Genomic DNA, 16022 nt, shown 5'->3' on the forward strand with positions numbered 1-16022 from the left:
AACCTCCAGCAGGAGCACCATCTTTAACACAACCATCACAACTACCAACACCACCACTACTTTCAGCAGCTAATTTAGTCTTGATGGTCAGAAAATGGACACACGTTATCTTTGTATCTGTAGCCCTTGTACTAGCTCCTCTATCAACTTGGAGGGATATGGCCAGCATGTGAGGAAACACTAACTCTCAATGATATGGCAATAGAAATTCCGGGAGATTATATTCTCGGTTATCATTCTTGACATTTGTGATGTAAAATGAATCTTGTCATTCCTTAATATTCACAACTAACAAAGTGGTTCTATTTCCTTTACTTGTGACACCTTAATGTCCACCCAGTATCAAATTCAAAGATGACAACCTTTTGGCGATAACTGGCAAAATGTGCTTGTTTATCATAAACACGGCTGCCATTTTACTATTCAGGTTAAGGTCATAAAATTAAATGATGTGCATGTGCCTCACATATTTAAAACCAAGACATGATTAAAATATCATTACTTGAAATATTTTATTCAAAAAGCTATGAAGAAAACCAAATTTGGCTATCTGACGTTGGAAAATACTTTCATGGTCAAAGGTCAGGGTCTTAAAAGAAAGCTCATGAGTCACACATGATAATATGGGTGTAGGCACTTGAATAATGTCACTACGTATTATATTACCTCCAAAAGTTATGATGCATATTGTGGAACTAAACAACAAATGTGGCCACCATTCGGGCGTATTTGATTCAGTCGTAAAACAAAGTGAAGTGCATATGTCTCACACAGTATAATACCTTTGTGTTGTTTGATTGAAATCAGTTGGTGCATGCCAGAGATGAGGGTGAACGCACTCATGCACAGACAGACAGACAGATGGAATCAAATGTATAAGTCCCCTCTATAGGCACTGCCCATTGGGGACCAAAAGCTGCACACACTAAATCTCATTATTTATTTATTCAAATACCTACCAATACATGTAACAGAACTAGCAGTCCAACCAGCATTAACACATGTGATACCAAATGAACTTGATCCATCACTTTGACTATAACCATCATCACAGGTGTATGTACAGGTTTCACTATGTACATATGGTGATGTACACGTACTAGTGGCTCCTGTTATTGTAGGTAATGGACTGCAATCAGCTGGAAAGACATAGAAATGTATAATTATGCATTATTTTAGATGGACAAGGTGAACCCCCAAATGTTGTATTAGGTGAGCGTTGTCTAGCAACAGTACAACTAAAATTAAGAAAAATAGCGTCAATGGTGTTGTAGCAAACTGTACAGTTTTTAAAAATGTTTACCCATCCATGCTACATATAGGTGTTCATTTACTGAATGGTTATCCAGTTGCCTATTCACTACTGTTGTTATCTTTGCAATATACGTGATCGTTTGGCTGTTGCTATGGGTATGGTCTTGTTGCTAGCTATATTCGCATACATTTTTTTAGCTCCCATATGGGAGCTGATGTAATGACGATGTCTGTCTGTCAGTCTGTCTGTGCAGAAATTTTGTTCCACTGATATCTCAAAAAGTACTGTAGCAAATGTTCTGCAATTTACTACGTGGCATTGTCAGGCTGTAACTTAGTGCTGATTAGTTTGTTTTTGGTGGGAGTGCATAATTAATGATAATTTCCATATGATTTTATAAACGGGGCTATACATGCAGAACGGCTGCACCAAATTCAATGACACTTGCTACATGTAAATCTATGGATCATACAAAGATATAAAACCACTAAAAATCGTTAAGTTGTGCAAGTTAATTAAGGGCTAATTTGCATATAATTAATGAATTTTTGTAACTTTGATTTGAACAGTTTTCCAACTAGACACCCAAGGTAATACACCCACCATATATCATGGCAATCAGTCGAGCAGTTTTTGACTTAAAATTGTTTACACATGAACATCAACACAGACAGACAGACAGACAGACAGACAGACAGACAGACAGACAGACAGGCTGACAGACAGACATACACTTTGCCATGCCTATAGCGCTACTTGACCTTATCAGCTCATATTTGATAATATGGGTGTTGACACTTGAATAGAGTCACTACATATTATACCTCTAAAGTTATGATGCATATTGTGAAATTTAACAACAAATATGGCCACAATTCAGCCATATTTGATACATTTGTAAAAGAAAGTGACATCCATATGTCTCACATAATATCTTTAATAGTTGGTGCATGCCAGAGATAAGAGGGTGAATGGACACATGCACACACAGATGGAACCCGATGTATAAGTCCCCTCTGGGTGGTGCCTGTTGTAGACTTAAAGCTGCACACACCAAATCACATCTATTTATCTAATTTATTCAAATACCTACCAATACATGTAGCAGAACTAGTAGTCCAACCAGCATTAACACATGTGATACCAAATGAACTTGATCCATCACTTTGACTATAACCATCATTACAGGTGTATGTACAGGTTTCACTATGTACATATGGTGATGTACACGTACTAGTGGCTCCTGTTATTGTAGGTAATGGACTGCAATCAGCTGGAAAGACATAGAAATGTACATGCATTATTTTAGATGGACAAGGTGAACCCCCAAATGTTGTATTAGGTGAGCGTTGTCTAGCAACGGTACAACTAAAATTAAGAAAAATAGCGTCAATGGTGTTGTAGCAAACTGTACAGTTTTTTAAAATGTTTACCCCACATACTGATCCCTGCTAGGTATAGGTGTTCATTTGCTGATGGTTATCCAGTTGCCTAACCACTACTGTTGTTATCATTGCAATATACGTGATCATTTAGCTGTTGCTATGGGTATGGTCTTGTTGCTAGCTATATTTGCATACATTTTTTTAGTTCCTGTATAGGAGCTGATGTCATGATGATGTCTGTCTGTCAGTCTGTCTGTGCAGAAATTTTGTTCCACTGATATCTCAAAAAGTACTGTAGCAAATGTTCTGCAATTTACTATGTGGAATTTCCAGGCTGTAACTTAGTGCTGATTAGTTTGTTTTTGGTGGGAGTGGCTTCGATAATTAATGCTAATTTGCATATGATTTCATAAACAGGGCTATACATACGGCTGCACCAAATTCAATGAAACTTGCTACATGTACATCTATGGATCATACAAAGATTTAAAGCACTAAAAGTTGTTAACTTGTACCAAAAGCTAATTTGCATAATTAATGAATTTTTGTAACTTTGATTCTAACAATTTTCCAACTAGACACCCAAGGTAATACACCCACCATATATCATGGCAATTGGTCGAGCGGTTTTTGACTTTAAATTGATTACACATGCGCATCCACACAGACAGACAGACAGACAGACAGACAGACTGACAGGCAAGCAGGCAGGCTGACAGACAGACAGACAGACACTTTGCCATGCCTATAGCACTATTTGACCGTATCAGCTCATATTTGATAATATTGGTGTTGGCACTTGAATAGAGTCACTGCATATTATACCTCCAAAGTTATGATGCATATTGTGAAATTTAAAAACAAATATGGCCACAATTCAGCCATATTTGATACATTTGTAAAAGAAAGTGACATCCATATGTCTCACATAATATCTTTAATAGTTGGTGCATGCCAGAGATAAGAGGGTGAATGGACACATGCACACACAGATGGAACCCGATGTATAAGTCCCCTCTGGGTGGTGCCTGTTGTAGACTTAAAGCTGCACACACCAAATCACATCTATTTATCTAATTTATTCAAATACTTACCAATACATGTAGCAGAACTAGTAGTCCAACCAGCATTAACACATGTGATACCAAATGAACTTGATCCATCACTTGGACTATAACCATCATCACAGGTGTATGTACAGGTTTCACTATGTACATATGGTGATGTACACGTACTAGTGGCTCCTGTTATTGTAGGTAATGGACTGCAATCAGCTGGAAAGACATCATAAACAACATAAATGATATTATATTGTATATTTTTGCAGACACGTATCAACTTTGTTGATTTTGCAGAGATTGTAATGTACTGTCATCGCATTCTCCATCACCACCACTAGCCGTTTTTATTTATTTTGCCATAATATGGGGACACAGTATTGTTGCATTTATACCCACAGACACTGACAATTAGTCAGATAGTGTGAGTAAATATCGGTAAATGTTGGTTAATAACACATGTAGACTGTAGTTTTTGATTACTGATGTCCATTACAACCACCAGCAATGTATTTTTTCACAATGCTGTTGAGTCTTATTCACCTAGTGTCTATGCTCGTCATAGCCTTAGTGTTAACGAGTACCCCTAATGACGTCACAAAATCCTGTGGTCTAGGTGGGACCGGAAATACCCAAAAAAACTCTCAAATTAAATTCGAAGGGAACTGACTGAAAAAAAGGTCATTTTAAGGTGTTTGCAGACGCTTTTTTATAGTTTTAAAACCAGTATACATTTCACAAACATGTCGTCTAGCAAAATACTAATAGTGAATGTGAAGATTTTGAATCACCTTAACTGTCCACTTAGTATCAAATTTAAGATGACAAACTTTTCACATTAACAGGCAAAATGTATTTGTTAATCACAAATATGGCCACCATTTTGCTATATGAAGAAAACCAAAGTTGGTTATTTGTCGTTGAAAAATACTTTCAAGGTCAGGGTCTTAAAAGAAAGCTCATATTTGATACAACAGGTAACATTGATGAGTAAAGCAATTTCTTTATGTGCTACACTCATTTATAGCATTCATATCAAGTGTACACTGTTTCAATTGGTTTATTTACAAGCCTAGCATGTGGTCTTTCTAATGTGGTCAATTAGCAAATGAAACAGTATACTTTACACTTGATATGGATGATGTAAATGATTGAGTTGTAATATAGTTGTAGGCACTTGAATAGAGTCACTATGTATTATACCTTATAATCATTATATAAAGTTTTGATGCATATTGTGCTCTTAAACTAAACACCCCTCGGCCCATAGATCCCTCCCACCTAATTTCAGTCAAATCTACTAGTAGTTTTGGAATTACAGAGTGACTAAAGACACTTTTTAAGCCTAATTTGCATATCACTGATGAGATCATCACATCAAGAATACATCTTAATCTAAACCCCTCTAAGAATATTCCCACCACATCTCGGCCTCATCTGCTCAGTAATTTTGGAATTATAGACTTCTGACCAAGAATTGCATTTTTCTTTACCCAAATCACAAGTTCAGCTGTGCTTTAGGCATGGGAAAGTGTCTGCCTGTCTGTGTGGATATGTACATTGTAGATGTGTGTGTGTAAACAGCCTAAAGTAAAAAACTGCTGGACACCGATTGCCATGATATTTGGTGGTTATATTACCTTGGGTGTCTAGTTGGGAAATTGTTCAAATCAAAATATGTAGTCTTGCTGCTAGACCCCTGCACTGCAGTTCAGCGTGGGTTGTTTTTGTCCTGTAATCCGCAAAGCATTTAAGGCAGCAATAGTTGATTGACAGCTACAATATCGATTGATTATACAATGTTGCAAAGTTTATAGTGAAAAGATTATCGATTTTTCCGACAAGGAGCGCACTGACCGTGGTGAGCATACATAAAACACATCACTGACCTTTTGATGGCATTATTTTTTGGGTTGAGATTTACGTAATATTTTGAAATTCTAGCTTTATTTGCCACGGAGGTTTGATAAAATCAAAGATTATTTTTTGTGGAAGCAGATGCTAAGTCAGTCTGTATGTATTACGTGTAATAGTCACAGAATAATGACGTTAGAGGTCCATATTTATATTTATGTAGGTTTTACATGGTAAAATGTGCTGGTTTATAATGGTTTTCTTTCTAGTGTGTATTTTTGTCAATATTAGTCAGTTACCACATAATTCTTCAAAAAGGAAACACAAATTTAAAAATTTAAAAACAGATTTTTACAAAATCCCTTCCGTCTCTATTTACGAATTTTCAGACAGATTAGTACGCATTTGAAAAAAATGAACCTGAGCAAAGTTTCGTAGTCAATATAATCAACACGGCCATTGTTTTTCTATGGGAAATCTGATAGTATTCAGATTTCAATATCAAGTTCGGACCCCTACAATTGCTTGGTTCAACATTTTTATCTTTGTGTTACTAGCAATAAAATTTAAAGATTTTCAGTCGTTTGAATCTGCTCTAAAATCGTATGCTTTTGATTTTTTTAAATTTCTATCACAAAATCGAGAAACTGCAATGTTATTGTGCCATGCTATATTTCATCTGTGTCATGACCTCTGCTACCGTAATTTCCATGACTCAAAAAATCAGCCCAAAATGTTATGAAAATGTGAATAAAAAACTATATGTTTGGATAGATATCAAAAATTGTAATATGGTATGTTTACTCCTCAAAAACGATTATCTTAGCTGGCAAAATTAGGAAAGACGATGCCGAACTGACTCAGAGCGATTTTTCACCTAGCACTCACAAGATTACAAAAACATGGACAGAAGTATTGGACACAGAGGGCACGTCCTGGACCGCAGTGCTGGGGCTATTATGCTCATTGTGAAGTCAACCAAAGGTCACTAGAGAGGGTGATACATGTAGCTATCAGAAGAAAGCCTGAGGTCTAGCAGCTAGACTAATTAAAATGATCTTACCATTGGTGTGGGATTTAGGTAAAAAATATAAATAGTGCCAATAGCATTGGAGCACAACAGTTTTTTACTGTACATTTTCTACAAATGTTTATCCACATGCTGATCAATGCTACATTGCTAGGTATTGTGTTGATTATCCAGTTGCCTATACAGCACTGTTGTTATCTTTGCAATATATGTGATCATTTAACGGTTATTATATGGGTATGGTCATGTTGTTAAACATATTTGTATATATTTTTTTTAATGTTCGTTCACTTGTCTATGATTCCCTGATGTTATCTTTCTGGTACACATCATCATTTGATTGTTGCTATGGTCTTGTTGATAGGTATGTTTGCATACATTTTTAGAATGTTTATTCACTTGTCAATTATTCTTTTCCCTGTTGTTATCTTTCCAATATATGCAATAATTTGGCTGTTGCTATAGGCATGGTCTTTTTCCTAGGCATATTTACATAGTATGTTTTGAATGTTTGTTCATTTGTCTAAGAATCCCTGTTGTTATCACTGTGAAATACACCATCGTTTGGCTGTTGCATACATGTTTTGAATGTTTACTCACCTGCGTACTAAGTGATGTTGTTATTTTAACAAATTATACTGGTATTTGGTTGTTGCTAAGGGCGTGGTCATGGTTGCTAGAGCCAATTGTGTCAAAATGTTGAAAACAAAATCGGCAGAATATCATGCCTAGAAACATCTCAATTAACTTTAGTCTCATAGGCCAAGTATTTTTGAGATATAAATTTTTTAACAAAACTCTCATGTTTACACCTAATTTGCATGTCACTGATGAGATCATTATATACTTAATATATTGTCATCTATACATCTCAGATGCATCACCATCAAATTTCAGCCCAATCTGCTCAGTAGTTTTGAATTAAAGATTTTTGACCAAAAATACACATTTTTAGCCCTAATTTGCATATTACAGATGGACTCATCATGTCATGAACAAATATTAATCTACACACCCCTAAGAATGTTCCCACTAAATTTCAGACCAATCTACATATTCTGACCGAAATCAGACACTAGGTCACAAGATCATTTTGATATGTGAGTAATTTCCATACTAGACATCCAAGGTAATACACCCACCAAATATCATGCCAATCGGTCCAGCGGTTTTAAGTTGTTTACACACACACACACACACACACACACACACACACACACACACACACACACACACACACACACACACACACACACACACACTTACATACATACAGATCAACAGACATTTTGCCATTCCTATAGTGCTACTGAACCTTATAGTTCAGTTGTGCTAAAAAATTTGATTTTTGATTAAAAAACTTACAAAACGTTCAAAAACTACTTGAGGTGAGCATATTCTTTAGGGTGTTTGGATTTTTTTAAGGTGTTTGATACCATCAGTGATATGCAAATTACATGTACAGTGTAGGTATGAAAATGTGACCTTTTGGTTAAAAATGTTTAATTCCAAAACCACTGAACAGGTTGGGCTGAAATTTGGTTGTAACATTCTTCAGGGTGGTTATATTAAGAATCGTTCATCAGACATGATGATCCAATCAGTGATATACAAAAATATGTCTTTTTGGTCAAAAATCTATAATTCCAAAATTAATTGTAATTATGTAGATTGGGTTGAAATTTGATGGGAAAATTCTTAGTGGTGTTTAGATTAACAATTATTCATAACACGGTGATCCCATTTGTGATATGCAAATTAGGTCTAAAAATGTGTTTTTGGTGAAAAATCTATGCAAGTTACAACAGCATAGCATAGAAAAATGGAACATGTTAAAGACAAGAAAAGTACATAGTAAGTGAATTGGTTTAACATCACTTCGCACATCATGCTAGAAGCACAGAGACACATCATGTGATAGGAGTGGTTTTACAGCCTCTTGACATACAAGTTACTGTAGCTGTTACATTTAGAATAAATGTCAAGTTCTGCAGGTATTTTCTGGATACGTTGAGTGGCCATATCCATCACATTGTTGATAAACGTATGTACATACATGAAACTGGTGACTGGAATAAAATTTGACAATGCATGGTCACAGCTAACACTTTGACATTCATTCTAAATCTAACTGCTATGTCAAGAGCTTGTAAAACCGTTCCTATTAAACGACAATGTCTCTGTGCTTCCAGCATGCTGTGCCAAGTGCTATTAAGCCAATAAGTGTGTACTTTCATGTCTATAATTGGTTTCATTTGTCAATGATATGCTGTCGAAAGTTGTAATTCCAAAACCTGAGCAGATTGGGCTGAAATTTAAGGGGATGCATCTGGGCATGTGTAGATAAGCTGTATTCACAACGTGATACCCATTAGTATTATGTAAATTAGGTCTAAAAATGTCAATTTTGGTCAAAAACTTACATCTTGAAACTGCATGGTGAATGGAGTGCAAACTTGGTTGGGATGTTTCTAGAGGCATTATTCTGCAGTTATTGCTGAATTTTTGTGACACAATTGGATCTAGCAACCATGGACACATCCTTAGCAACAGTGAAATGATGATGCATATTACAAAGATAACAACAGGGATGGGTAGGTAAGTGAATACAAATTCAGAAAATGTATGCAAATATGCTTAGCAACAAGACCATGTCCATAGCAACAGCTACATGATGGTTAATATGGCAAAGACGATAAGTGGGAAGGCCAGGCATGTTAATGAAGATTCAACAAATGTATGCAAATAAGCCTAGCAACAAGATCACATCCACAGCAACAGTCAAATACAGGTGTGCTACAATGCCATTGGCTCTATTTTCATAGTAGGATTGTAGTTTCCATTCATGTAAGGTCTGACATGAAAAACAAAACGTCATGCAATAGCATTGGTTTGTTAACGTAAAAATAACGAGGCTCAATGACAAGTCGCAGTTTGGTAGTCGCAGGTCCCAGATTTAAAACGAGATGTTTTCATATTCGTGCCATTACGTTGCTTCGTAAATTATTACATTTTGTTCAGTTCACATTAAACTTTATCTGAATAGAAGCTTTTGCACAAATATATATTGCTCGCAATTTTTGTCTGCGTACACCAAGAAATGTTTCAATAACCTTAATCGCATATAGCAATACCTTTTGCATCCTTATCGGTTATACACGTGACCAGTGTGTGAACTTAAGGGAAAATGACTACTGGTCATAAGGACCGACATGTAGCAAATGCTGCTGGTCCTTAAGGAAAACTGTTTGTCCATACTCAATGCAGTTCATGTTCACGACCTGTATCTACACCCCCCCCCCATTTACAGATTAAATGATTTTGAACTTTAATATGATACAACATATCTTTAGATATAAAAGTAAAAGAGAGTACAACGAATTGTTCACTATCCACTATTATTTCATACAATTTCCACTCACAGAGTCAAAAAATAACTTGGAAGTAAATTTTAGATTCACAACCAAGTAATTTTTGACTCTGTAAGTAGAGATTTTCATTTGTAACTATGAACCCACTAGACTATGAATATTCATTCTCGCATAATTTGTTCCTATAGACTATAGTGGTCTGAGACTGAATGTATTCATTCCACCATAGAAATACAGATCCATAGATTGGAGATAATATGGGTGAATGAATCAATAAATCTACATTATCTGCAATCTCTAAGAGATCACAGTCCTCTCCTTCCTCTCTGTACGATTCACTAAATTCTGAATCACATAATCCAAAGTCAGATTCATCGTCTGTGGCAACAGCGGATGTAGCTTTCCAACTCTTAGCGAACGTAGACCCACAAATTCATCATAGCAGAAAGTTTTGTCCCATAACTATCCCTCTTGAAAACTGTGTATTTGCTTTATTCCAATTTCCATCTACACAGTGACAAGGAGCGGTTTCGTCTTCGTTCAGTCTTTACAAATATGTAATGAAGCCCCCCCCCCCATAAAGCCCTACCCGTATACCCTACCGTCGTGTTTTGAGTATCGTCTCTGACTGTTTGTGTAAGAAATCTGACCATGATGAAGAGAACTATGGCTAAACATGTCTTACAGTGCGATTTTTTTGACGTGGGAACGTGATATGGTAACTGTACTGTAATGTGTCATCCACTACATGTATGTACCCGTGTTTGGCATGATCATGGAGGTATAAAATATTTTTATACCTCCATGGCATGATGCAGTAATTTTCCAGATACAACAATGGCAACAAATTTAAAATGCAACATTGCTAAGTCTATACGTTGATTACAACATGACAGGGCGTACATTATCATATGCATCAAATTGAAAGCAATCAGACTACTCATTTTTTTTACTGTTTTTACAAAAAAAACCCTATCGTACTGAAGATATTTTACGAAGTGTACCTGCCTTCTTTATTAGTTAAAACGCCATTTTCAGAGTAGTTGATATGTTCTCAGTCAGTTTGTTTTGATCATGGCCACAGACATGGGGAACTCCGGTAAATTGATCGGGAAACCCACTAACATTTACCGGCTTTAATACCAGCCTTTAAAAAACAGTGTCTGTTTCGTCTTCTTCTTCTTTGGAAGCTCATTGCCGCCTTCTAAATATCGCCACATACTTTATAAATGCAACGTGGAACTGTCTCAAACACGTTAAAAGTTTCATACACTTCGAACAGTAAACTTTACAACAATGATTAAATGATTACAATATCATGGCGGAAAAAGACGCATGCGCTGAATGCGTAAAATGAGCCTGAATGTCTAAAGACGTTCTGATTAGACAAAACAAAAATAATTAGAGAAATTCAGCCAATCATGTGTTTGCTAACATAATTTCATAAAGTAAATGCTGTATGCTATATCATATGCATATGTAGACATGATATCAACATTGGCAACAACACGTAGCGAGCTAGCTCTGTGATACTTGACTTGAACGAGATGTCGAGAGTAAAATAGGTAACACAAGATCAGATTCTTGTAGGTGAAATTGGATATATTTTTGAATAAATGTTATTATTTACTCCAAATTTCAATCGGTCATAAGGACCGATACGTTGTTGTAATTCTGAAAAACTATCGGTCCGAATAGAAATCTGTTGGTCTCGGTCGAAGGACCGGCGTTAATTTCGCACGCTGCACGTGACTGCAGTGCTAGCTTTATGTTTGTCTCATATCATATACGATTTCCACTCTTGAAGCTCTTGGACGCAAGTTTTTGTTTTACTTTTTTGATTTGACATAGTGAAGAACAGTTATAATGTATCAATTTGAGCAGTGTTGTCCGATAACGCCTTTTACGCTCAAAGATAATTTTAATGTATAGGAATTTAAGGTGTTTTTTGAAGTGTCAATAATTTATTTTACCTTTTTAAAGTAGTTTTTAATGTCTGTATTGTTATACCGCGTTTGTGTTTTTGTATGTGAGACTGTATCCGGTAACTTTTAATAATCAAATCCAACAAATCAAATTAAATCTACATAGGAAATTCTTCCCTACGCGTAAATTATTATCAACCGTTCAGATCAATGTCTTGACCATAGAGAAGTATTCACAGCCAATTCTCGCTATCTGCAATACAATTCTATGCATCGCTAAGGAGTCAAATGGAACATAGTCTCGCGACCGCGCTTGCATTTGTCGACACCTACACTTCCGGTCGCCTATGTCAATAAACGTGAATGTTTCTTCCAAACAGTTTAATTTGTAACAAATAAGATAAACGCAAGTTTTAAGCTCATATAATTATGGAGGTGGGAAATTTAAATATGTACAGTATCTTTCCAGAGCAAAATTACAAGAGATGTCTACAACTGAAAATGGGAAAGAAACATTCCTGTGTATTAGCATAGCCAACAGGAAGTGTAGTTGTCGACATTAGAACGCGTTGTCGCGCGACTTCGTTCCATTTGACTCCACAGTGATGTGTAGAATTGTATTGCAGGTAGCGAGAATTAACATAATCATTAACTTACCAATACACGTAACTGTACTTGTACTCCAGGCCCCATTGTTACATGTGATATCAACTGAATTTGATCCATCACTTGTATGGTAACCATTAGTACAGGTGTATGTACAGGTATCATCATGTAAATATGGTGTTGTACATGAAGTTGATGCTTGTGTTCCTGTTGGTGGTGTACCACAATCAGCTGAAAAAAAGAAATAAAAAAGAAATATTATAAGTCTGTGACTGTGTTATAGCAGTATGTAAATGTGTGTAACTTTCCACGCTCCAGTGTTACATGTAATATCAACTGTACTTAATCCATCACTTGTATGATAACCAGTATAACAGGTGTATCTACAGACTTTACTGTTTGTATATGTGTGTGCAGTACAGGTACAAGTTACAAAATGTACTTGTGGCATCGTGGGTATACTGCAATCAGCTGTAAGTGTATCACAACTGGCATGCCTCTTTTAATAGGCTAAGATTAATTGAAGAATGAGATAAAGGTCTACATGACTTGTACAGTAATTTGTTATATATGTCAAGTTTTAGATGAGTAATTGAGATCTAGAGATGCCAATGTCTTCAGTGACACACTTTAGTACTTTCTCTTGTCTCTAGACTAGAATATGACAATATTAAGCTGTCTCAATTATGGTCATTAATTTACGGTCATTACTTCCTAGAGTGACCCAAACTCTAGTTGAAAATGTGATATTTTTCAATTTAGGAATTTGTGTGTTACAGTTTTTCTAATTTCAAAGGTAACGTACAGGTAACGCTATCAATTTCAACTAGCCTGCTAGCTACACCAAGATGGTAAATACTAGCAGCCTGGCAGTTGTAAACGTGATGAAGCCCCTGACATGTCAGGATATAATGGGGGGGGGGGGTAGTAATACTATTGCCACGTGATCCAGGATTAAACTCGTCTGTGTAATTAATGTTCAATTGTTGTATTACATATGCAATATTTCCTTTGTGAATTTATTGTATACATTGGGACAAACTAAGTTTTTAAGGTTACACCAAATGATTTGTTATGACCCAGAAAAATTTAGTCACGGAACACTACGTCACACTTTTTGAAAGAGCCGGCTGAAACAGTAAATAAATTGTCAAATTCTCTAATCATGACCTCAATGTCTGAATAACATTCTTTCACTTATCATCGTTTTCATTTGAGGGTATCTCTCATTGTATGGCCAATATTTACAGATGACGATTTTGTATGAAATATAGCTTTCTATTTTAAAACACATCTTTCATTGTTTGAACTTAAAGTAATGTAAAAGATACACATTGTATTGATTTTATGATGATAAATTAACTATACTATACATAAATATTGTATCATTGTGTATATTACCTACCAATGCATACAACAGGGTTAATATTCCAAGTTCCGCCAGTATTACATGTGATAGTAACTGCATCTGTCCCATCTATAGTATGATAACCTGAATTACATGTATATGTACACTGGGTATTTTCCACTTGTGATGTGGTACATGTAGTTGTTGCTGCACCAATTAATTGAGGAAGAGTATTACAGACACCTAGAAAGAAATAGGTTTTAGAGTATACTTAGATTTTTATAAAACAAATGAAAATGTAGATATCAAACTATCATTATATAACTGAATTTTGGCTTACAAGAAGCATTATCACTACCTTTAGACCTATAAACAATGGAAACTATTATAATTCCTTGTAGGGTAAGCTTAAAGAATATACAGAATTACCCAAATAAAAATACTCTCAGAAAACATTTGAAAATTATTTGTCGTTTTTTTTCGAAATTTAATACAGCTATCCTGAGAAATCATGGTTATTAAGATGAAGACCAACCCACCTTGAGTTAACGGAATGGTTGTTAGCACAACTGAACATAATACATACATTGGATTAACCATGCTGTATTCCATGACTGTTGAAATATAAGAATAAAATCTACGTAGAGTTTACATCTATGGCAATTGCGATTGTGGGGTAAAGTGGTGTCTCGACAGAAGCTTTTCTGCCAAAGCTTTGGTGAGGTCTGCAAACTATGTGCAAAGGAAAGAGCTGCCTCAAAGCAGATTTTCCCTTTTCACGCCAGATCCCATGAAAACATAAACATAAACATAGGTGTAATAGATAGCACACATGTTTTCTTCCTGACTTTGTATGTGGATCATCGTTTCCTTATCATATAAATTTTTGAAACCTTTTTAGTTTAAAGACATTTTTATAAGCAGACTTTCTCAATACGAAGAAAATAGTTGGTCGCCGTGTTCATTTTCAAATCACGGCTGACTGAATACGTTCAAGTGAAAAGTAAGGCCAAGCCCAAATAACAAATTAAAAAACATTTTGTATCATTTCTGCTATATTATAGGGAGTTCAAATCTCTGCTGATCTTGAAAGATGTAATGATCACACTTTCAAAATGGCATAATGTGCAATTCCAGTGGCCGAAGTTCGTTACACTGTATTTTAAATACCATAAATTGTAGAGTAGACCGAGCTCTGATTAATTTAGTCCAAGTTGGGAGCCCGTGTTACAAAACCCATAAATTATACTTAAGGACGCTGAAATAAATCGCGATTTCCGAGTAGAAATTTACATAATTTATGAAAAATTCGTCATGAAAATAAGACAATTTAATTTAACGTGGTTGTCGGAACTTTGGATTGTAAGACCTGTAGGTATTGAAACGCAGTGCATTTGTCTGTCTCAGAATAATATTGTATAAAAATAATCTCCGTGGCATGCGTTATGAACTCTATTTTCGAGACCCGCAGCCTTGATGAATGGACGTTATAGCATCGATCAGTGCAATCTACTTTCGACCCTATTTGAACAATACAGACGTAAACTCACAGGCTTCGTTACGTTTTGCACATCCAATTTCTTTCACATCCAGAAGAAATGTTCACAAGCCCTACACGAAAAGCGTGAGTGCGAACAACGTGAATTGCGATCCTAATAGCCTTAAGTTTATGAGAAAGGTATATTCTGCATTGTGTACAACGTTTTAACTTCCTTGTAAATAAAGTTCAGTAGACCTACTTTACATATTACAAACATTGCATCGTATATCGCCTTTCTTGTCTTATCAGAACTCTTACAGCACCTTGGACATTTCACATATACTCGTGATTATACATTTAACTAAGATATTGAACTGTGTACGTGGCAAGGTTGATAACTACCTTCACCTACCTTAAGTAGCAACACAGGTAATAGTCATAGCAAGGGCACACCCCAGAGGGCACGCAAGGTCACTATTAGGGGAAAGTGAACAGCGCCATCCCTAGACGGAACTGTAATAAGTCTATGCCGTAGTGTCTAAAAGTAGCGTCTTTCCACGGGACTCACCAGTATTCGCCATATACAATGTACATGTAAATATGGGAAAAATCTGATCATGAGTTTATATTTTTAGGATGGATTTCTTTGTACATATTACTCAAAATGTTCTACTTACTGTATACATCACTTGCAACTGACTGAACTCAAA

At 35.8% G+C, this 16022-nt stretch overlaps 1 protein-coding gene across 1 annotated transcript in view; it reads right to left on the bottom strand.

Annotated features, from left to right (window-relative positions):
* LOC144436832 (CUB and sushi domain-containing protein 3-like) overlaps positions 1-15762 on the bottom strand; it is a 37014-nt gene extending 21252 nt beyond the window's left edge. Inside the window, exons 1-7 of the mRNA XM_078125691.1 lie at positions 15725-15762; positions 14372-14446; positions 13890-14075; positions 12536-12715; positions 3735-3914; positions 2349-2528; positions 960-1139 (exon numbers count right to left, since the gene is read on the bottom strand). Coding sequence (XP_077981817.1) covers positions 960-1139; positions 2349-2528; positions 3735-3914; positions 12536-12715; positions 13890-14075; positions 14372-14444 — 979 coding nt within the window. The 5' untranslated portion in view covers positions 14445-14446; positions 15725-15762. The remainder of the gene's footprint in view (positions 1-959; positions 1140-2348; positions 2529-3734; positions 3915-12535; positions 12716-13889; positions 14076-14371; positions 14447-15724) is intronic.
* Between the last annotated feature and the right edge of the window lie 260 nt (positions 15763-16022).

Source organism: Glandiceps talaboti, chromosome 6 (assembly GCF_964340395.1).
Source record: "Glandiceps talaboti chromosome 6, keGlaTala1.1, whole genome shotgun sequence".
In the NCBI taxonomy this organism is placed as follows: Eukaryota; Metazoa; Hemichordata; class Enteropneusta; family Spengelidae; genus Glandiceps; species Glandiceps talaboti.